The 24,795-nt window shown below is 36.7% G+C and overlaps 1 protein-coding gene across 1 annotated transcript; it reads right to left on the bottom strand.

The window, feature by feature from the left end:
• Window positions 1-498: 498 nt before the first annotated feature.
• On the bottom strand, window positions 499-24,596 carry LOC146480074 (sphingosine-1-phosphate lyase 1-like). The gene is made up of 22 exons (XM_085110154.1): window positions 24,442-24,596; window positions 24,179-24,253; window positions 22,873-22,966; window positions 20,552-20,619; window positions 18,752-18,835; window positions 18,000-18,023; window positions 17,293-17,332; window positions 16,433-16,512; window positions 15,771-15,825; window positions 14,878-14,951; window positions 12,374-12,462; window positions 11,519-11,555; window positions 10,355-10,426; window positions 9,726-9,761; window positions 8,259-8,401; window positions 7,526-7,592; window positions 6,681-6,746; window positions 5,682-5,799; window positions 4,795-4,849; window positions 4,108-4,254; window positions 2,990-3,110; window positions 499-2,532 (listed from the first exon to the last, which is right to left on the bottom strand). The coding sequence occupies exons 1-22, from the start codon at window positions 24,523-24,525 to the stop codon at window positions 2,401-2,403; spliced, it is 1,761 nt and encodes a 586-aa protein (XP_084966280.1). The 5' UTR covers window positions 24,526-24,596; the 3' UTR covers window positions 499-2,400.
• Window positions 24,597-24,795: the final 199 nt, after the last annotated feature.

Raw genomic sequence — 24,795 nt, 5'->3', positions numbered from 1 at the left:
CCCCAAGAATGTTTTTCGCTTAGATAAATCTTTGCACCTGTTCGAAACATATTGCGCTATTTAGCGCCTTTTTCGACCAAATCTTGACTTTTTATAGGCTGTAAAAGTTACGAAATCTAGCCATCATCTGTCCCACGACCGAGCTGGTAAGGGGCGTGGGTCTATTCCTTACTTGACGTCACAAACTGCTTTGCATGCATTTTCACAAAGACTTAATACAATGCAAATCAGTTTGTGACGTCAAGTAAGGAATAGACCCATGCCCCTTACTAGCTCGGTCATGGGACAGATGATGGCTAGATTTCCTAACTTTTACAGCCTATAAAAAGTCAAGATTTGGTTGAAAAAAGCCGCAAAAAAACTCAATGCGTTTCGAACAGCTGCAAAGATTTATTTAAGCGAAAAAGTTTTTTGGGGTTATGGGCACTTTAATGCTGAGGGGAAGAGTCGAATGAAAGACAAAACAAAAGTACCTAAAACGACACCAACAATGCAGTGTATCGTTAATCAAAACTTTATTTCTTAAAATTAACACTCTGTCAGATTCATACATTGTTTGGCATGGCAATACGATGGTCGCACTGTAATTTACAGATCAACCACAAAATTAACTCACGAACTCGGATAAAAAAATGAATTACTGTGTTTGTATTTTTACTTCTTACCCAGTCACGCTACACCTATCATGGCCTTATAACACAAGAAGCAAGGACTTCATAATTTTCTGGACAGATCACTGAGTATAACATTTATTGAGTTCGGATCAATTAGCACCAAGAAAACGGACTTAAAATTTCGACGTTTAGAAATAAAATCTTGTAAGAGGAAGGATTCAGTAAATTTAATTTGTCAACCCAACGTAAGCCGGCCAAATGTACGAGATATATATTAGATATACAGTATTCATTAAAATTCTAGCAAGCTACAAATCGCAACAAACCCGTCTGCCCCAAATTCACATAAAATTGAACTTACAACCGCATTTATGAAACCAAAGAATACAAGAAATTAACTAGTCAATGAAACAACAAATACGTAGCATAAATGTAATAAAGTCAATGTTGAGAGACTATGCTTTTGACCTTTTTGCACCCAAGTTGTCTTGGAACGCAAGCGTGTTAGATACCTCAGGGCCCGCCAAGGTTTTTCTTGAGGCAACAAGGCAAATTGTGACAACAAGTGTAATAGCAGTGGTTATTTTGTAAATTAATAATGACCAGCAAAACAGAATAATTACAAGAAATAAACTGGCAATATAATGTGGTCATAAACTTAAGCTAATAATGTGAGCAAGGTTGTTTCGGTGTTTTACTTATTTACTAAATCAAAATGTAGCTATGTCAATCTCTCCTCCATCTCATACATAATCAATTCTCTTATTACACGATATATCAAAGACGAGGAAGAGTGTTTCATCCAACTTCCAAACAACGAGAAGTGGGTGGAAAAAACGAGGCGCAACCCATTTTTTTTAACCAACTTCTAGGTGTTTAGAAATAGGATGAAACCCTCTTTCGAGTGTTTGATATAGCTTCTCAAACTATTGATCATTCTTTGAGAAAATCAAAGCAAAAATTCACTTAAATTTTATGATCATTAAAACCAAATTACCATAAACCGATTTCCTTTATATTCTTTTCACGAATTATTAATGCGTTTGAGATCGAATTATCAAAAATTTTATTTTTACTTTTTGGGCAAGTAATTTCACCGAAACATTCCAAATCTCAGTTCTAATTAGTGAAACAACTCTCCTTTGAGGACGCTGAACTATTAAAATTATGTGTAAATACTGTCGGCATTTTCTAAAAAAATTAATCTGGTAAGGAAGACTGTGATAGTCTGCTAAATGATGAACAGTTCTCCTTACAATGACTACAATGGCGTAAGAGGAGAAATAATAAAATTATTACAATATGTCATACGATTTGCTGAGCTGAACTGTTAGTCAACCCTTAGTATGACTCAGCTGTATCGCGTGACCCGGTTTAACAGCACATGTTTAGGTGACTAACTTGAATTGTGTGACACAAGGTCATGCAAATACTTGTATGTGGGTAAGATAAGGAGCTAAACACAACAATAACCTTTAGGAACAGTTTGATTGTGCTAGAGACCAATTTAATAAAACATTTATACTTGTAAGCAACAACCTGGGCACTTGGTATTACACACTCATGCAGCAAACGAATCCAATACTAAACATTGTTTGAAGTTTTCACTGATTTTCTTTTTGTGTTTGCATGTAAGACAAATGGCCCTGGTTGTAAACTACAAGTGAATTGACACCAATAGTGTGAAAAGAGAGCCTCTTTGCACAGTTCCCTCTCATCCATACCCACAGGGAGTTAATGCAATGAGACAGACTTTTCACACACCAGAGAAGTCACATTTAATTATTTAATTCTTGTAGACTCCATTTTCTTGGGGCTGGTTGTCGCTAATTTTGTACATGCAGTCAAGAAATCCACATGCCAATTCAGATACGATGGACCTGTCTGGAATTCCTTGAGCCATTCCATAAATTGCAGCCTACAATAAAGACAACACCATTTGTCAGTCAACCAACCAACCAACCAACACTGACCAACCAGTCAGTCAGTCAGTCAGTCAGTCAGTCAGTCAGTCAGTCAGTCAGTCAGTCAGTCAGTCAGTCAGTCAGTCAGTCAGTCAGTCAGTCAGTCAGTCAGTCAGCCAGCCAGTCAGTCAGTCAGTCAGTCAGCCAGTCAGTCAGTTATTTAATCAATTCAATCATTAGTAAAGTGAAGAATTGTCTTTTTTTCTGAAGGTGTTCCGGTCATTTCCTGATTTCCAAGTATTTTCAAAAACTGTCCGAAAACAGGAAGATAGGAAGATAGGAACCTTGGGCCTGTACCTTGAGGTCTCAAAAACTTTCCAGGCTTGATACACGTAGGTGTTTTTCTTATCCTAAGGGCCAGTCATGGGCATTTGCGTGTTTATATTAAGGCTAAAGAGGTTTAACACTCACCATGCCCTCAGTATGGGTTTCAGGGTCCTTCAAGAGCTTAGCACAGCACTCTCTCACATCCTTCACAAACAAATCAGCCACACCCTGCTGTGCATTCAGATAGGTTACACAAATGTGGATACTAGAGAAATAAAGAAAATTCCCTGTTAAAAGACCTTCAACTCTACAACCTTAAATTGAAATGCACCTCCACAAACCTAAAGTGTGACCATCTAAAAGCTACTTAGGTGTACACTCCGCACTGTGGTGCTGTTGATTTTACTGTTCAAGATGGTTCTAAATTTGAGTCTTGGTGGGTGAAATCCTGAAGTGTGAACATTCAAATAAACACTACTGAGAATTACATTGTTATGGTGCCATTTATTAGTCTGTATAAGATGGTTCCACTTTTGAATCCGTTGATCAGACAATAAACTGCAACTATTCACACAGAAAAGATGTTACAGGGAGGGGGCATCCTCAGATTAAATGTTTTGTCTATTATACAGCACAAAGTGGTTCAAACTTTAAGTCTGTGAAAAAAACTATTCCCACAGAAGCTATTGAGCAGTACTTTCAAAAGTTACTGTCTATTGTGATGTACATGTAGGTGAAAAATAAGTAACTTTATTTAGGAAGGGTGGCCCAGTCAGCAATGAGGCTGGTATCCAGGGGGGCCCTGCATTATATAATTTAAATGGCCAATATAGAAAACAAAAACTATTTACAATACTAAATTAATAAAGAACATCATAGTTACAAAATCCTTATTAAAAGCTACTCAAATGGAAGCTACGGATAATAATGTTCTCTTTGGTGTGTTATAGACCTAACTTTTCAGTCTGTGAATAGAATCTGGCAGTGTGATTGCTTAAAGAAGACTATGCAGGACTTTCCTTTAGAATGCTCTGTTTTCAATTATTGAACTGGTTAATAAAAGTTTGACAAAATGTAAATAACCTCTGTTATTTGATACTCTAAAGAAGGAACGGGATGACTCAATTATCCTCACTACTTTGTGTCCAGTTTCTCTGATTTCCTCATTTTTATCCCACCCTAAATCACAGAAATGGGAGAATTTTGCTGAGGTGCCCAACTGTACTACCGCTACATACTTATTACAGGGAACATGCACAAACCTTGCAGGAAACTGAAGTGAATTGAGGTTCCAGCCTCTTTTGGTGAGAGCATCTCCAAGGCGATAAATATCAAAATCGTGGGATCCAAATGCCACTATACTCACTTCAGGTTTACCAAGTATATACAGGCCTTTGATTTTACGTAAGCTACATTAATGAAGGAAAGGAATAGCAGTTAATTTTACATAATGCTATGGGCTACATTCTAAACTCTTCCCTCTCCACCTAGGATCATCAGGGTTTACAATGGCTACAGAAAGCTACAGATGCTAACAAAGCTCTAGAAGTGCAGACATTTGCATTATTTCAATATTTAACAAAAAGCCTATTTACTAAATAGACATCTTCAGTACGATGTAAGATGTTGGTAGAACAAACAATGTAGCAAACAAGAAACACTTGTAACAATAACTATAATCTGTTACTTTCTCGGTGTGTTATCAACTTCTTATTTGTGACTGGAGGTTGCTTTACTTTGCCAAAAATAATAAATATTAATATATTTTGATATGTGATATATTGTTTGGTTGCACCAACAAGTAACATGGGCGACAGTTTCCGTTGTGAACATCTTATATCTGCATGGAGGTTACCATTCTTTGCATACACTACCTGAAACATTAACATTTCCATTTAATCTTTAGCGTCTAGAAATTCTGAAGTTGTTCAGACAGCAAGGTAACTCACCCTTCTTCAATTTTTATTCTAGTTGTTATAATTTTTCTTGTACTTTCAACATAACCTGAACGAAAAAAAAAAACCTATTTTAGTAAAGGATTTGTCCTGATTCAATTCCAGTACAAGCTAATAAAGTTAAGCTATTAAAACCAAGATTCAAATGGCTCAAATTGGCAGAGGAGCTGGTGACTTGGATATGTACATGTAGTTCCTTGAAAGTGTAGCTGTGTACAAAGGAACTTCTGGTCAAATCAAGCGCTGGTTGTCCAAGGCAGTAAGACATTTTACAGAAAAAAAGAAATATTTGTTAACCACTTAAGCCTGAATTTCATTTTTTTTAAAAATTTAATTGTGCAAATTCTCCTGATTGGTCTCTATATATTTCTTGTCATATTAGTTGGAGGTAGATATCTAAACATGGAGACAAGTCTGATCATTTTCAAAACTTTCATGACCTGTATACTTGATGAAGTAGTGATGTTACGCACAGAAAACAAACACACATGTTGGTATGCTGAACTGTACATGGTCTATGATGAACATGCAAAATGGTGGCATCTCTTGTTTACATGAGCCAAATATCAAAAACAATTCAGTTTTGAAGGGTGCCATTTCAAAACTTTATGTTGCATAACTACTGGTGGCCTATGATACCTGCAGAGAGGGAGATGAAAGAAGCTGGGCTCACATGTCCAGGGCATAGCAAGAAGAAGAGGTATTGTGGGAGAGTGCTGTGCAGAAAATAGCATTCATAGCTTTCAAGTTATCACAGTTGCAGTTGAATACAAACTAGAAGATTCCTTTATGCCTTTAAATAAGAATTTCAACATCCACCTTAGCTTTAGGTCTATCAGTGACCTGTACTTGAGACTTAATTAATGTGAGCATTTTCATACCTGCCTCACCAAAGTGCATCAATGCTGCCCATGTTGATGCAATGATTGCACCTGGTCGACTGCCAGGCATTGTTGGACAGGCATAGATTCCTCCCTGCCAATCAGGCGCTACAAAGAACTGAAAACAAAATAAATGCGCACCATACATGTAGATCCATATTAAAACTTGAGAGGGTGACATTGGTAAGTCAGTCAGTCAGTGAGTGAGTGAGTCAGTCAGTCAGTCAGTCAGTCAGTCAAATGTTTGGTTTTATCAATGGATTGTTATGGTAATTTGGCCACTGTAAAGAGGCTTGAGTGCTGATATTTCAAGCATTTAGCAATTCGTTAAGGGACATAGTTTCACACTAATGAAAGGGTAATGCTTGAAACGTCAACACTCTAATCTCTTTCAGTGGCCAAATTACCTTAAGTTATACACTCTGTTGATAAACCAAACATTTGCCTCCACTCCCCACCAACACAGCACTACAGTTTCTTTATAAACTAACCCCCTAATCCAGTCAGTCAACCAGTCAGCCATCAGCTTGTATAAGATAGTTCATCAGCAAGTAAAACAGTGGTGAGTCACTCAGACTGTAGACAGCAAAGTTGGCTAGTCCCTCAGTCTGTAAACCATAGTCAGCCAGCCAATTGGTACAAAGTTGATAAAATAAATACTTGCCCTTGATGTATACTATTGCATAGTGTCACATTCTGTGTTTGTCTGATATTATTGTTGGATAAACTCTTTCTTAAAAGTGGCTCCATTTATGGAAAATTCATGTCCTGAGCATATCAGCTTGATCCAGTGCAGTAACAGAATTTTAGGCCTTTGTTGCCACTTACAGTACATGTAAAACCTCTACTATGTCGGTCACCCTTCACACCTGCCATTTTCCAACCAACTGCTGTACATTACATTCTCAAAATAACTGAATCATCTAGCAAACATTCCCTTTCCTACAGACTCTGTGGCAAGCTTGGGAATTACATGGGAGCATTTCAATGTTAACTTACTTGAAAGTGCCTAAGTTGCTTGTTACTGTACATTATGACTGAAGATCCCTTTGGTGAAAATCCATACTGAAATTAATGCAAGATTGTATTAATAATTTATTATGAACTTATTCCAGAGTCTATTCAACATAAGGTTGCATTTAGTAAGTACCTAAAATGTAGATGGAACCTTGTTTATGCTTAAGTATGTGATAACAAAATCTGAACCAAGACATCAGTGTGTAATAAAGCTGTACTGATTTGAGGTCGTTCTTTTACTTCTGAACTAGTTCTATTAGGGTTACACATTTGTTGCTGTTCTTAGCATTTTGCCTACTGCATTCTAACCTGTTTGTATTATAAAGGCAAACCCATTTAATTTGAAATGTATAATTCCCTCCAAATAATGAGCCCCCACCACCTGCCTCCAAAACAGGCCCTCCCTGGAACTAAGCCTCCAAAAGTCCTTTAAATGATTATGTCTATGTCCCATTCACACCAACTAAACATGTTTGTCCAGTTAGTTAAACCACGTCTAACAACTTGAAAATCAGTGACAGAAAATGGAAAAACTGAATTTTCCAGTAGGCTGAATTTTCAAGTACATGCAAGCTCTAATGCGTACTTTTACTGTGCTCAATTGGAGATTACATAAAACATCAGTAAGCATCTTCTTTGAAGAAAACAGTTTTAACCATGTTAACTTAACAACTTTGAAACATGTTAGAGCTTTGGTGTAAATGGGGGTATAAGGTTCACTGATAAGGCTTTGTTTTTAATGTGATTATAACAACTAAATGTGGAAGTACAAGTACAATACAAAAGACTTTAAAGAATGTCAGCCTCTTGATAACTACCATTATTACCTTATGAGTGTCACATGATATACTGGTAACACCTTCCACAGTAAAGTCAAATGGGGGGAGATCAAACCTGAAAAGAACATTGGACAAATAAACGCTGCATTGTCTAAAATATTTTGCAGGCATTTTTTTTAATTTGAATTAACTAATTTTTGTGACCTAGACATACATATTTGATGCCTTTGAAGGGAAAAACTGGTAATTTTTGCAATACCTGTAAGACAAGCATGCAAATTTTGATACTGAAAAATCAGCAAATGAAGTGAGGTTTTAAAGAAAATATTTTCTTGGAAAAATGTTCATGTTTTGGACAATTTGTGAAAACAATAGGAACAATATAATAATAATAATAATAATAATAATAATAATAATAATAATCTCTTTATTAAAATATTTCAAGTAAAATGTTATTTACAGGTTAAAAGTAGCTTTTAAAACTTGTTTACAATTCTTTTCGATAAAAAAAGACTATTTTTAAACACAATTTTTTTTAAGAAAAGGGAAAAAAATCTCATCAAGTTACAACAATATTATTCGTTCATAATAATAATAATAATAATAATAATAATAACAATAATAATTATTAACAACTATCTGTGTCAATACCGATAACTATCCCAACAGCCTTTCCATCTCCCCACCCTGAAACACATTCTTGATTATTCAAATAGATGTGATGACGTGGAGTACCCATTCTGGGTATCAATGATCTTTTTTTCAAAGACTATGAACTAACCCTGCTTTCTTCATGAAGGGAATCAAAAATCCACCCAGGCAGGCATCTACATGAAGTCCAGTGTTGTACTTCTTGGCAAGTTTGCCCATTTCCACAATTGGATCTATAACACCATGAGGAAATTGCGGTGCAGAGCCAACAAGCTGAAACACAAATGGACCATTAATTTTTTAGAAGAAACAAAGCACAGAGGGCGGGGGGATCAAATCACACCAAGAGTGGGACAAATGATGTGGACTTTTATCAATACAAGTTAAGGTGGCTGAACACATTTTACGCGCGTTTTACAGATTCTGTAAGTGATGCTATTAAGCGCGTGCTAGGGTTGTGGTACGCAAATACGGCGGTCGATAAAGTGCCGGCCTCAATTTCACATGAAATGGATAATAAAATTAAGTTTTGATCCTAAATAACTAAGTTTCTTGTTTCTGGACTCTTTTCTTTTCTTTCCGAGCAAAAAAAACATTCACCAAGACCTTTCGCATGCTTTTCATCTTTGCCATGAAACTCAAATAAAACCACGCATGCGCATTTGAGCAAAAAATTGCGACTGGTTGTTTTCGTGGAAATGAACTGTTTTCTAAGGAACCACTCATTAGAATTCCCTGAAATTTGGCATGAAAATAGTTCCCTAAAAGCGTAACTCGCCTACAAAGAGAAACCTAAATCTAACAGAGGGTATCTTCACAAAACATTAAAATACAAAATCAATATTTGCAGGAGATCTCTCTGTCAAAATTACATGAAAATAGTGCAACTGTGTCAGTGTTTTGTGAGTTGTTCTGGATACAAAAAATGGAAAAAATCTAATGAGTATATTTTCTAAAAATAAAGGAAACCTACTATTTATGGACGTTTAATAGTTCGCTGCGTTGCCATGGAAACGGTTCCTAGCTCAACAAGACGTACGAAAATACATTCTTTCTTAGTTGGTCTTACACCATACCAATTTTGGGCGTCCAGAAATACATAGTTTCCAAATAACGTCTTCTAACATCTGTACACTAAAAAACTGTATTCGGCCACCTTAAGGACGGTGCCTACTATTGCTAATGCGCATACGTTCTGCGCATGGCGAGATACTCGGGTTTCCTATGGATGGTGTATACTAATACAGGAATATTTTTGCGCGGTTTAAAACTTTACGGAGAAGGCAAAACTTAGCAAATGCTTTTGGTATCTCAAAAGAAAACTGGGGGTAACCATACAATTTTCAGAGATAATTAAGCTTCAATTTAGGAAAAAATCCCATACATTGCTTTATATTTTGGCGCTTTTTAGAGATATTATTGCTCAATTATCTCTGAAAAATGCATGGTTACCCCCAATTTTCTTTTTGGATTACAATAGGCCTTGTTAAGATCTGCTTTTCCCGCATAGTCATAAACCGCACAAAAATACTTCGGTATTAGTAGGCACCGTCCTTAAACAACAAAGACAAATGTGAAGTGTCAGAGTATTACTTACTAGGATAGTGTTCTTGGTGATGGCCCTTCTCATTGCCTAAACAGAAGCAAAATATTATTTGTAAGGACCTTTTTAGGTTGTCGGTGAAACCTCGGGCTCATCAGTGTATATTTAGGAGTATTATTCATTACAAGAAGTCAGATTGATAATACAGAGCTGCATATGTACATCAGTGATTGCATGTAATGTACATCATGTGGTGCAGCCTACAGCCTTCTCAAAACAACAGGAGTAGTAGATAGAAAGAGCTACTGTAGGTCAAAATGGGTCTTGGGGCAAATTAGTGTGAATTAAGCTGCAAATCATCATTTATTTGAAGGTGGCAAGGTGGCAAAATAACCAGCCGCTGGTATATTTTGATATGGTTGAGACTAGTTGACGTGTATTTATTCATTTATTCAAGAGCAAAACTATAAAAATTCATAAACTACAATAATTATGAGTCATTCTTTTCTGCAGTTTTGACAATGCCTTGCAGGTTGGAATTACTGTAATGAGTCTTTAGTTTAGTAACTGTCGAGTTTGGAGCAGTGCCCTTGTGTTTACTAGTTGAGGTCCATTTAGGTACAGAAAGGAACTCAAGACAATTAATCACTTTTCGAAATAGATGTCAAAATATTGTTTCATACCTTTATATTACATTTCCTTGTTTTCTCGTCAACAGGAACATGAACTAACTTGATGTTAAAATAATGAGCTGCCTGATGACAAGGTAAGAAAAAAAAAAAGCAAACTGTTTGAAAACTAAGAACAGATTCAAGCTGTGTTTACACTGTAATGAACTACTTTTGCACTCACATGAAAACCATACCAGTTGGTCATTAAGTTTCCATACAAAACACCAAGTTCATGTTTTGGCATATTTTTTGAGTCAGTGTTATTGCAACACTCTGGTCTTGAAAGTGAAAGACTTTTTACTGGATACAGTTTTCATGCTGCTCAAAGCATGCTGTGTGCAGTTAATTGGATCAGCTCTAATTTAATGGGTGAAAGTATTCTCTGCTATCAATGGTAGGCTAAAAAAGTGGTAATACAGGAACAAAAAAACAACAAAGGTAATGCATGCACATGCATGTATACCTGTACATTTGAGATGAAATCAGGGCATGTAAAACACGATGATAACAGCAATTATCTGATTATGCTGATGTATTTATAAGTATTTGATTGATATGTCTCATTCACAATTTGGCTGATTACTGGTGTGATCACTAGTAATGAACAACTTCCCAACTTTTATGTGAGTCCTCCTCACCCATTCCCTGAAATTACCAATTTCAAAGGATGCCTGGGGTCAACAGTCACAATTTCTTCAATTTAGCAAGATTTTATTCAAGATTCCTCTATAACAACAAAACACTCTAGGAATGGGGATCTAGAAAATCAATCAAACTTAAATGATGAATCTTAAGACTAAATTTTGAAATCTGCCATGCTATTGCAGATGTACATGTTATCAGATTTTTGTATCTATCAAGACAACATAATACAGCTGAATATTCTTTGTATTTATTTATTTGTTTGTGATGTAATAACATTTTGTTGTTGTTGTTTCATCTTGACACACCAATAATATCATACTTGATGACAATAAATTAAAAGGCAGGGGGACCTATAAACCTGTTCATGAAGTAACTAGTAAACAGGAGCTGACATGTACATTTAAGGAAAATCTGTTTGAAAATTTAAGAGCCCTCCCCAACTCCCAACTCTGCATGGGCTCAACCATCCCTCAATGCATGAAGAATTTGAATTCACACTGTATGCAGGGAAATGTTAAACTCTCAACTTACCTTATCAAAAGCTGCATGCACACTAATTGGGGCGACACTGAGAAAGAAGGGAAGAAAATACAAACACTGAGTTAACTCCCTAGCTCAAGTTTACCATGAGGTCAATGGCAAGCTTAGTTTTAGATTCAAATTAAGGATTACATTATTTTGTATTATTTTCATGTAGGGTGCTACAAGAGTATTATTAAAATAAATTGATAAGTAAAAGCCATATGAAACAGTTACAAGCCAGGGCAAAATTGTGACCTACTGCACCATTGAAACTTAAAATAAGGTAACATAAAGAGGCTGGGAGTGGGAGGGAGGGATTACTACCCACCAATCCCAACCATCAATGTACACTGTTTGAGCTTCATCTGCACTCACTTACACAACTGCATGGGGAGGGGGTGGAATGAAACCTTAAATTGTGACTTAAAAAGCATTATCTACAGACACAACAAGCTAAGACAATGGAAAGCAGAAGTCTGGGCATTTCTCATAACTTCAGAGGAGTATGCAGGCTCAAAGAATCTTTTCAAATCCATATTTTTGTAGCCAAATCTGTTTCTTAATATTGTAAAGCTTTCAACATTTACCTTTCAAAAGACAGTCTGTATTAAAGATCAAAGGTCTGGTAGCCAACTCATTGTGCACATACATTGCTGTAAAATAGTTTTTTGGGTCTAAAATGTTTTTGAGAGTTTTGAGAAATGTACTGTATGCTCGGCCTGAACCATCAACAGGTTCCAGATTAAAAGTCAGATGTGTCAAACACTTCATGAGCATGCCAAGTAAGGGATGATAATGAATTTATGTCTATATCACAATAATAATTATATTGTAGCAGTATGTGTGTAAAGCTCATGAACTTACATCTCAGGCCTTTCAATTCCACGGTCGTGTGCCCAGTCACGATATGCCTTGCAAGCCATCAATATACTCTCTGTACCTCCTGTGGTCATCTAAAAATAGTACAGAGAAAGCAAGGGATTAACACATGTACAACAGAAGAAAAGTAATGAGTGAAGGCTTATGAGCATAACAACAAATCAAGTGAGTGAAAGGATGTGTGGTTCAAACCTGTTCATATGCCAAAGTCCAACCACAAACACTTGGTCATAATATAACTGGCTGGCCAGATTAATGCATTTTTAACTCGTGAATGAGCGTAGCGCAATGAACGAGTTATAGCGATAGCTGACTGTTGACTTGGTCGGTCGGTCGGTCGGTCGGTCGGTTTTGTCGTTAACTTTCGGGCGTGCGCAGTGAATGAGTTTTAAATTCAATTAGTGGAAAAAACACGCGAACATTTATTGTTCAAGGTGCATCAGGAAATTCTTATTCAATATGTAGAGAATAATTTGACGATCATTCAGTGCAAGAATGGAGATTTTTCGTTCAATCTGAGCAAAGTTACAAGTTTTTTCAGTTTTTCAGAAAGTCCGGGGTCGTAAACTCAATTAGTGAAAAAAAAAAAACGTGAAAATTTTTTTCACGACGCGTCAGAATTCTCTCATTCATTCTGTAGAGAATAATTTGACAATCATTTTAGTGTAAGAATGGAGATTTTTTGTTGAATCTGAGCAAAGTTATAGGTTTTTTTCTACAAAGTGCGGTTTTTTTTAAGAATTAAAAATAATTTAATTTAGAAATAATTTAATTAAAAAATAATTTAATTTGTCAGTTTTCACGCGAAAGCGGAACGTGCCATGTCACGCATCATTGACGTCGTAAACAAAATTATGCAAATTTCTAGTAAAATGAACACTTTAAGATCTTGTCAGCTTTCATAGAGGTTTCAAAGGGAAAAAATGTTTCATTTTCGAAATTTACAACTGGTAATTTATGGGAAAGCTAAAGGTCGCGGTCGATAAATAATTCTTATTTAGCAAGAGCTTGTCATAGTTCATTATTTTTACTTGAGGATTACGGGGACTGAACTCCAAAGGAAAAATTTCACGCATTTATGTCGGGCATGAAATGTAATGCGATACTTTGTTGAACAGATTTCCCTTTGTGAGATCGGCTTGCCCTACAGTAATTTTGTAATTTTAATTCCCAAAAAAACTTCACTTGCCCATCGGGCAAGTGATGGTTAGAATCCACTAGCCCGATCGCAAAATTCAGTAGCCCCGGACTACCGGGGACACGAATTTGCATGACGTAGCTGCACATGGCGTGCTTCTATGAACTTTGAATAAAAAACACGTGATTTTTTTTAATCGGCGCATCAGAATACAAGAGTACAAGAATGGTTATTTTTCGTTACATAATCGGGCAAAGATATAGTTTCTTTTAGCTTTCAAGGAAGTTTCCGTAGCCGTCTAAATTTCAAATACTATGTGTCATCTGCATTCACGAGTTGGCTCACAGGAGCCTTTGATTTTTTCACAAAAGAAAATGACTGCATTTGCTTTTAATTGGTATGGTAAGCAGCCAGGTTCGTATATGTAACAAGATGCCTGCTATACTGGCATTACGAGTGATGCTGCGGCTGATTCATTTATTCCAACTGTATGCGCCGCCGATTGATAAAACTATCCTTGCTAATGGAATAGTTTGAGTCACGACGATCGCGTTAGGTTGTTTCCCTTGTGTTACGCGACTCAGACTTTCCCTGGAAATTTGTGAAATACCATTACGATAACGTAAGCTTCTCAATGACCTCTTTTCAGTCTCACGTCGTGGTCTTAGACTGTCAAACAAAGCATGACTCCTTTGCCAGGAACTCACCAATTTTCACCGTTTTAAATGTCGGGTGCTTCTTAGAAGTTATTCTTTCAATTCACCACTTCAAAACGGTGAAATTTCTGTTTGAAAACGGCACACTTGAGTCCACAACATGTTAACAATATGGCGCCAAATTTAATTCGTTTTTAATAAATAGATCAAATGATGCGTTGACGTCACACAGGTAGGGGTGAGTGGGTCCCCTCCCTCGCGATAAAAGCGACAAAAAAGGATTTTGATTGCCCTGCTTTTGTTGAAGACAATCAGAACAATACATCCCGAGTAGGAGAGGGGAGAGTTTAATGAATAAATTAATGTACAGATTTGTGGCTACGACGAAGAAAAAAAAAAGAAAAAGAAAGGAATCAACCCGTTTTTAGACACGGTATGCCCCCTCAGGGCATCCCGCGTAATAATGATACAGTGGTAAAGGTGTTGGCTGTAAAGTTCCTGTTACACTAAAAAGTTTCTGTTTCAAAGTTGTCTCAAGATTCAAACAACAAATTCAAAAACAAAAAATACTCAGTGTAACAAGCCCTAAAATGAACATGGCTGACAACCAGTAGAACTCAATATTATTCTAGTTCGTGCATCATGTTGAGACTAATTTGCAAAGAGGGTTACGGGTGGGAGTTGAAAGTGATTACCGTTCCACAAGCTTCCTTTCCTCCCCTGAACATGTTAATACACATTTCAACAACTTCTGCTTCCATCTTCCGCACTGTTGAGAATCAATCGAAACAATAATAAAGTAATCATTGTTATGGGGTTCAACTAATAATGTTAAGTTAAAAGAGCAAGCGGGGGAAATGAAAAAGATGTTATAGTTAGACAACAAGTAAACTGTGTCCATAATTATTGGAGTCAAACCAATGGCCCTCCAGGGAGTGATTGCACACATGTGTTAAAACTGGGCTACCACATGATTCTGAATATACATGTACTGTATGCCCTCCTCCAAATATAAGCTTGGTTATTTTCCTCTAAAACCTATTTGACAATAAGCACCTCCTGAAAATGTAAGCCCATGCCCTGTTTGCTGTTGTAAGCTGTTGGCTTAGTACTCCAGCTGTTTTCAATTATCACTGAATATATTCTTCCTCCTTCCCAGCTCTACCCAGTACTTGTAAAATGATGCAGAATTTACAGTGTAAGACACTTATGGGGAGTAGGGCGATTACAACACTGGATTGGACGGTTTTGCCTATTATATAAAGACTGAATTTAGTAAAGAGAAAGGAAGACATTTAAGCCTTGATGGGAATCAAGACATTAATTTATTATTATAAACCTGAATGTTTGATTGCTACTGGCTAGTAATTTCAAAACAGCCAATTGGAAAAACCACTTAATTGAATACAATAGTGAGTATTATGTATTTTACTTCACAATAATTATTATTCAAAGAGCATGCAATTATTGATTATCCATTTGGAATGGATAAAATCAAAAATCCCAACTGATAATAACTTTCCAGCAACATTGTTTTGCAACTGCCCCCATCACAACAAAAACTTGAACAATAATGGAAAACACTCACCATCAGGAAAGATGTCAGCATGGAGTGGATTGCTCCAAGTAAACTTGGCATACACCTGCAATTGCACAACAAAACTCATTCAAACTGGCAAATTATATACTGTGAAGGGCATACAGGGGTACTCTCTGTGATCTAATCTTGGGCTGATACATAATTAAAATGTTGTTATTGTAGTCGTTAACAATCAGAGAACATAGTTCTCCAGCCATCCTGTCTTGTGTTGCAAGTTTGGTGCCCCTATCAGTTTCTCTAAGTTTTGGAAGAACCTTCGATCCCTTCTTTTGGCCTCTGTAAGTATCATAAGGTTTTATTGGGTTGGTGCACTTCTTTGCTACTTTCTTTAAGCCTCGGAAATTAATTTCTTCAATAGGCACAGGGCTGGCACTGGCCAGGTGATCACCTAACTCATTATAACTTATATATGTGCCAGAGTGACCAGGGATGTGTACCATCTTTTCAAGTGAACATCATTTTGTTTTGTTTTTTTGTCCAGTGTCACAACCCTAGTGTCCCTAACATTGCAGTTAATCTTTCCTATATGTTTATTAGTTGAAGCTGTTAAAGAAGGCCGAGGGATTCTATAACCACAAATGCCTCTGACTTTGCAACAAACAAAATGTGTGCAGGTGCAGTTTATTATTACTTCTTTCCTTTCATATTACCTTTGTAAGTAGTTCAGTGAGTTCTTTGCCTCCACAATACACTGTTCCAGACACTTTGCCTTCCTCCCACTTTACATCACCTACAAAAAAAAAAAAAAGAGGAAAGCTCTTAGGTGCATGTGGAAGCATGACAGTGTGGTGGTTGGGTTGTTGGTTCAAGAATAGGTTGATCTCTGCATTTAAGACGAGGAAAGTCTTTACGGCACATTGTATCTCTCCGCCCAGGAATCCAGGGGGAATGATAATACTCCTAGTTGCTTCACTCTTCATCCAAGTAAACTGACCTGAGCTTTGAGTTCTGGCTGTATGAGCCACCGTATAAAATGGAAGCAAGTGCAATACTAGTACATGTATGTTAGATTCAAGAATCATAAAATGCACAAAGAAAAACTTCTTGGGGGCATGAACTCAAACAGTGACATCACCTTTCCTAGACTGCCTGGGAGTCTACCTGACATGAATTTCAGATGGATCTTACAGTCTCCTGTACAGGTCATCAAATATCCCGCAGAAAAGAGACTGTTGATCTTTTATCTAGAATCAACTACGATTTTAACCCCAAATTTCCCAAAATCCAACAAAGGGGAGGGAGAGGGTAGAAGTCGGTAGATGTTGGGGGGGGAGGGAGAAAGATGCCCAGAGGTTGGCAGCTCTGCTCAAGCTGAAGACCAAAGTTGGCATGGATGCTGTCTGAGTAATTATACAGTGCATATTGCACAACAATTATTGTTGTGTCACATATTTTAAAACCAATGAAGCACCACTAGAAATAACAAACACAAAGTACCTGAGTGTGCTGATTACAATCAACAATTGAAATAAAATTTCAGCAAATGAAAAAGCAAATAAACTTAGCTTACCCAATTTTAAGTAATTGTCAATTTCTTTCATCAGTTCTTTCTGTTGAAGGCAAATAATAAGCAATTAGTAAATAAATAAATGTGGTGAAGTGTGAGTAGAATGTGTAATAAATGTACATGTATACACTGTATGTGTCGAGTACTATACTAAGAATTGGAGTCTCTTTTACATGTACAAGATGGATTATAACAGTGTATATATTTTGGTTTAAATTTGTTCTTACTTTGAAATTTTATAAACCAGATTAATGTTTTAAATTTCTTTGTTTCAGATTATGGCAATGAATCTGAGACAAAAAAAAACTAACATTTAATTAAACAGGTTTGGAAAGTTTCAAACCAAAAACAAATTTAAACCGCAAGTGGCTATGGTTGCCGTATCAAAGCTTCAAGGCTATGCAAAAGAAAACAAGGTGATACTGTATGTTCTTTTTAAACTACAGTATTAAGAGTGTTCAATGCTTTATTTTTATCCATTCAGAACAACAACAACCACAAAATAGAGCAAAGAGGCCAGTGACAGTATTTTCTATCACTTTATCTTCCTGATAACAGTGAATCTTGCACAGTCTTACAACTGTATTGCCCATGCTGTTGTTTTGCCATAACAGCTTCAGAGACTAACAATAATAACGTATGCTAATTTCAAATCACTGTTTCAGTATGATTGTGCTACAAGTGTAAAGTTTTTATTCGTTCAATTATACCTCCTTCAATCCTTTGGCTGGTAGCTGAAGTGAAAATAAAAGAATATTTTTCAGTTACTATGTTTCTGTAACTAAACACTGTAAGCGCTTCTGTAGAACTACATGTACATGATATGTACATGTACGTTGTACCTTACACATAACAATGGCGGATCCAGAACTTTGCGCAACAGGGAACTCGGGGTAAAGAGTTGGGAGCCCAGCCTGAAGATGTTTCTGAATTTCAATAACATTTCAGCACTCCAGGCCTTCTTTTCTTTGTTAAGAGGTAAGATCCAGGCCTTTTGGGCTTCTACCTACATGTACATGTGCAAATACACCAAAAACAAAAAAAACAAAAAAACAAAAAAACAAACAAACAAAAAAACAAAAACAAACAAAGACCACTGTTCAGGCTTCACAGGCATAAAGGGATCAACCAAGTCAAAAAAAAAAAAAAAAAGCAATAGACAATGGACAGTGAAAACTACAGACAAGCTAATGTACACGTACATGTATTACAAATTATATTATCAATTGAACCTCTCTAAAAACGGGGGTGGGGTAATGCTATTTTACACTGCTCTGTTGTAAAATCTAGTGACTTTGTGTTGTGTTGTTTCTGTACTCAATATTTCTAAGTTGTCCTTGAAGCAAACTGTTGATGTTTTGGAGACTGACCCTTTCAGCCTTGAGATTTTTTCTGACCAATGAGACATAACAGATCCATAAAGGGGTTGAACTACTTAACATGCATTGAGCTGAATACTTACTTTCAAATGAAAGGTTTCACCTTCCCTCACTGGAAAAGCAGTTCTTTCCATTGAATCAAGTGATTGCTGTATCTCATTAGCTATCTATTAGCAAAGCAAAGAAACAATCAGACTATCTGAGCCTTACAACAGTGTAAAGGCTTGGTGCAAGATGGACATACATGTTAACTAGTAATGATTTTATTTACCACTTAAGCAGGGCTTCTAATAGGGTGCGAAAAAATTTGGAAATTGTGCGGCACTTTTAAGTCTCATTATGCGGCAAGAAAGGTCTATTATGCGGCAAATTATGCGATTTCATTTTAGCTAATTTAACCTTGTTTTATTAGGTCTAAGAGGAGCACAATCCATTTTTTGCTGTTCAAGAAGCAATTAGAGCACGGAGAAATGAAGAAACACCTGAAATAAAATTAATCATTTGTTGCCTCATTTCAAATTATTGAAAATCAGTTATTGCTAATTTTTGGTCAAGTCAGGGTTAGTTGCTTCCCACCCGCATTTTTTTCTGTGTTACGCTTGTGTGACTCAGCCTCAAGGTCACAAACTTTTGAAGATGATCAACCACTATGTTGCACGAAGAGCAAAACAACAGACCATCGTCAACATGAAACGTTCCTTTGGGGTACTTTCTTGCCCTGTCTTTCGCTGAAATATTTACATGTACAGGAAGGCGCAATCTCTTTTTCTCCTGCGAAGAAGCGCTCAGCGTTTTGACAACAAACTTATCCACAATACATGTTGTTTCAATATTATTAAAACAAAATAACTACATATTGCAAGCGACTATCGAGCAGTTTTCACGACAATACGTACATGTACATCGCAAGTATGAAGGGATCAAATGACATCTTAAAAATATATCAATGATTGTGATTGGTGTGTTTACATAAAAGGATTGTTTATTCCCAGCACCAGGTCCCGAACATGTAAAATGAAGCATAAAACGCCTGTTTGTTCACTTGTTCAATGAACAAATGCTTCCAGGTGATTTTTGACGCTTTTTGAAAGAAAAAACTCCTTGAGATAATGTTTAAATTATCGGAGAACTTAACATTAAGCGAGAGTTTTGCTCTTTTTTTCTTAAATTGTGCGATTTTGTACAAGTTCTGCGATTTTTCATGAATTATGCGATTTGTTGCGATTTTAGGTCAATTATGCGAAATCGCAACATCGCATAATATCAGAAGCCCTGCTTAAGGGAGGGTGCTTAAGCCTGGTTTACAGATGCACTCCTTTGACATTAATTTCATTATCTATTAAATTTGATGCTACCACATGACATGTAACCTGCATGCAAACTGTGGATTTTTCAAAATTCTAAATTTTCTTGTTTCTTCATAAATTATAAACCAAGACTTTTGTAAACAACATCTTACACTTTTTATCACTTCTACAGTAGTTTCTGTTACTTCTTGATCATGTTTGGTTATTTTACTGTTTACATTTGTCTTAAGGGACTTTAACTTTGCTGGCAGATCCAAGATGACTACCATAAGCATTATTTTTGCAAACCATGTTTCTGTGACATCAGCCATCATGTCATCATTTCATTTAGGAAACACTTTCATTGGATATCTTTATACCCTCAGCATTTCAAAGTCATGGGCTTTATACTTTTAGAGTTATGAAGGGGGTGGGGGTGGGTTGGAAGAAGGGGAGGGGTGTGGATTACTCCCATTCTCCTTCCTTGGTAATTAAGTGATCAGTTTGATGATTTTATAGGCTTGCTCAAAATACTTTTTTAATTATTAAAATTGAAATTTTTTAAATCAAAATAACTAAAATACTTTCAGTCCTTACCTTGTCTTTCAAGAATGGCACCTTTCGCACAAACCTGAAAAATCCTTTCTTCACCCTTTCTTTGAGACCTTAACATGAGATAAATATTTATTATTTAAACTAATATTGGTCATGCTATAGATAAGTCACTTCTACATTCAAACAGCCAATTTCTGAACAGCTTAATTAATAACAAATCCTATACAGTGTGGTACCAGTTACAAGCAATTAAATGTTTAATTGTACCTTATCAACATGATTGTAATAATTATATCAATGGACTCTAAGTTAAAATCATGTGCATCGTTTTAATGGAGTCTCTCTTTGGTTTCAAGAAATCAATCTCAAGCTACATGTGTCATCACTCATGCCACAAAAAACAATGTCACCCTTTGTGTTCAAATCTCCCAATTATCAAAGTACAATGAATTTCTGGACAAATAACTGGTTGGTAACAACTCTACAGTACAAGTTTGAGTTTATCTTCAGAGGCCATAGGGCTCATCTTGACTCCATTATCATGAGAAAATAAGTTTATGACAAAGGTATTTAAATACATGTAGGCTAGAGCTGAAAATTAACATACATGTACTAATAAATGGTTAAACAAATACTTTAGCGCAAATTGAATCAGTTTGCACATTCAGTTCGCTAAAGTATTTGTTTAACCATCTATTAGTATGTTAATTTTCAGCTCTAGCTTATTTAAATATCTATGTTCATAAACTTATTTTCTCTTGATAATGGAGTCAAGATGACTCTGAAACGTCGCGCCCTAAATCTCTCTGTAATTTTTGCATTTCTTCGCTTCAGCAAATCCCTTTTGATAATTAATGACTACCTACATGTACGTATACAGTCTAGGTAACTTTCCTTTTATAACACATTATAATAAAATTTCGATATACATGTAACGCACGCGCTGATTGGTTGAAATAGCGTGCTTTATCAGAGTACAGATGCACGGAGCAACGATGTCACGCCATCAACCCGTTTGGGAAATTCCTGGACTTCTCTCTCGGTTTTATTTATTTATTATTATTATAATTTTTCGATCCAGAGGTCTTTTATAACTTAGAAAACGTAAACGCGCTAGACATAGACCATCCTGTGCGCATAAAAGGTAAAAAAACAGTACAAATAACACAGTGATTGAAAGTGAAGTTTCCGAAGAAGTTAGCGACTAAAACATAGAGCCATATAGAAATATAAACAAACCGAGATTTGCAAACATGTCAACCGACGAAATGGTCGAAATTACATCGAAGGCACAGACGATAAACACCAAAGATAGCATAAAATGGACAGCTCAAGTTTTAGAACGAAAGATGTAAAAATGTCACAAGCTTAAACAAGTGTTAAAAGGTCCCGTAAACGCTCATTAGCTATATTCTCGTACAAAAAAGATCAAACAAAAAAATTGAGAGAACTGAAAATTTAACTCGCTAATGAATACTCAAATAAGCTTACAAGATCCTTACATTTTTGGTGCAAGTTCTATCACGCCGCATCATGGCCACCTCCGCTCACCGCAGTGAAGCAAGCCTCAGAAATTACAACGCTCGCCCTTCGAGTGAACAACTTACAGCTTGTTCAGATATCCTCTCTGGAGCATTGAGTGGGAAGCCACAGCAGTCACAGCAGCCCTTTTCCTAACAGTGTCAACAGTTCGAGCACTCCTATTGGTCCCGTAAATTCGACTGTTGTTCATTCACAAAACACAGCACAGCAGTTGGTTTATTACCGGCCGCAAGCTTTAAAGCAGTTTGTTTTCGAACTGCCATGTTGATGACATCCAGATTTCTACGAGCCACAAATCCACCTGATTTCAATGAACCTTTTACTTTTCCATCCTGATTTTTGAAAGGGAAAACTGAAGAAGCGCTGACGCTACTGGCGTTACATTCGAACTGAGCAAAGTTTGTAAACTTTGATGCCTTGTCTTGACATGTCTGACAGCTTTCGTGTTGTTCAATCAATCAAATCATTTGAAACATTCTAACAAGGATTGTGATTGGCTTATTTTAGCGTGCTTTGTCAGAGTACAGATGCACGCTGACACCACATCTGTTCGTTCGGAAAATGAAGTTGGTTTTGAAAATGAGGGTGAATGCGGGGGGAAATAAAAGAATTCTTTAACATAAAACAAATAAAGAAGCCTAAAGTTCTGTTGTAAAGCACTTAGGAAGCGGCTAGAGCACTCAAGAAGTAGGGAGAAACACTCGACTACGTCTCGTGTTTCCCCCTACACTTCTTTTGGCTCCAGCCGCTTCCTGCGTGCTTTACGACAGAACAGAGCACAGTCGAGGCTTCTTTATTTGTTAAATAGCTTAGTTCCTTACTTTTTTCATGGAAGAAGGCCCATCCAATCACCCACCGTAGAATTTCTGTCACAAGCCAGACATAAAAACAGTAGGTAACTGTATTCACAACAATCTAAAGGAAGAATAAAATACAAATTAAATTACTAACAATTTAAAAGTTTCCATTTAGGACTCTTCATAATACGAGCCCAGTTAACCCAGCTGGCCTTGGTCTCCAAGAACTGGCCTCACCACCATTTCCTTAATGTAAACTTTTAATGAGTTCGTATGGGAAGACATGCTCGACTGACTACTAAGATCTTGGTTTTTGTGCTCAAGATCTCAGTAATGGGGTTGAAATTCTTTCTCATAATATGAACACTCCAGCCAGGTTACTGGGATGACTAATAACTAAAAGCAAGTTAACTGCAAGTTGACATGGCAAAACTTTGCATGGGAAAAGCATCTATGTTGGGGCCTGTGGTTCCTTCACAGTTGCTTGATGATTTCGACAAACATTCAAAGGAAGAGAAAGTGAAAATGAAGGGATATGCCTTTTTCATCTTGGTAACTGGGTTGAAATTTCCTGTATGAACAAGAGTGAAAATTTGTTCCACTGCGGGCCAACCCAATTACTAATCTTGGGGTAACTATAGAATACAAGGCCACATTTCGAGAGATGCAATTGTGGCGGCTCAGCAGCTTGCCAGTCACAGTCAGTTTAAAGAACTAGAAGTATAGTTTATAATTTAGTGGCTTGACAGCTCAGCGGCTCACCAGTTGCAGTCAGAGTTTAAAGAACGAGTGAGGTTTACAATTAATTTTAGTTGCTCGACGGCTTGGTGGCTTTCCAGTCGTGGCCAGAATTGGACTGGCGGGCCGCCAAGCTGCTTGAATAATGCTTGTTATATTTGACTGGCGAGCCACTGAACCACTTGAATTGATAATAGTGTAAAAGTGGCGCTATAGTTTAGCCCCAATCTCATATGAAGAGGCCCTCAATTTAAATATTTGCAGAACTTTAATGTGTCAACATGCATATGTATGTATCTTGGCAATTTTACATCCAAGAAAAATAAAATAAAGTAATGTAGTTTGATCATTCTGAAATTTTAGTCCTCAGTCACGCAAAAAACACAAAATTAAGTTTTGGGATGACATCGAACGACCGATGACCTTAGCCGGTAAGCCTGAGCCATTCTCCATTCAAACAGTCATTCTAACATCCTGGCGACAAAACCTTATCTTTTTTCCTGCGGATTAAAATAATCCGCAGATCTAAGAATGGTCGAGTCTTATATCAAATAGCAGAGAATGGTTAGAAAAATATAGGATTACATATTACCTCCCAAGCTTCCATTCCTCTGGACCATCGATGGATATGTCTTCTAGCTTCAGCCAAGTAATAAACAAACGTCCACTTCGAAAAGAACAAGGTAAGCACAACACTGTGAATTATTTCAGTAAAACTGTTACGTAATAACAAATTGGCTAACATGACAGTTTTCAATGCAATGTACCGGCAAAAAAGCGTGATCACGAAATTCAATATTTTAACCTGCGTTGTTTACGCAAAACTTCCATACTTTGGACACGAACTTTACTTACACATATTTCATTCCAGTGGAGATACTCAGGTAGATGAGGCTCTACGGTATCTAGAAACCGCTCCCACAAAGTTTTATCCAGCATTATGGAGCTATAATTTTTTCCAAAGCTTGAGACAGGTTTTGTACACGAAGTGACCCGAAGTTGTGTGAGCTGTCGTTCTTGTGAGGGTCACGTGATGACGTATTTACCGGAAATTCAGGTTTATCTTTGCTCAAATTACTTTTTCGTTTTCCGGTTTGTTGAGACTTGGCCGTTAATCCGTTAACGCGTTGTTTTCCTCGAAAAAAAATTGTGAAGGAACATTAATTGTATTTTAATCTTAACATTTTGGAACAAGAATTGTAATTTTAC

Source organism: Pavona decussata, unplaced genomic scaffold (genome assembly GCF_977016875.1).
Source record: "Pavona decussata unplaced genomic scaffold, jaPavDecu1.1 SCAFFOLD_56, whole genome shotgun sequence".
NCBI lineage: Eukaryota > Metazoa > Cnidaria > Anthozoa > Scleractinia > Agariciidae > Pavona > Pavona decussata.
This window is presented reverse-complemented; position numbering and strand designations above follow the sequence as displayed.

Bases quoted from the DNA above. Each gene is read 5' to 3' on its own strand.
- LOC146480074 (XM_085110154.1), bottom strand. From the start codon at position 24,525: ATGCTGGATAAAACTTTGTGGGAGCGGTTTCTAGATACCGTAGAGCCT. The intron at 4,850-5,681 runs GTATGAAAATGC...TTTTTCGTTCAG, and splicing joins GATGCACTTTGGTGAGGCAG to GTTATGTTGAAAGTACAAGA. The intron at 3,111-4,107 runs GTTTGTGCATGT...TTATTTCTCTAG, and splicing joins TCACTTCAGTTTCCTGCAAG to TATCCACATTTGTGTAACCT.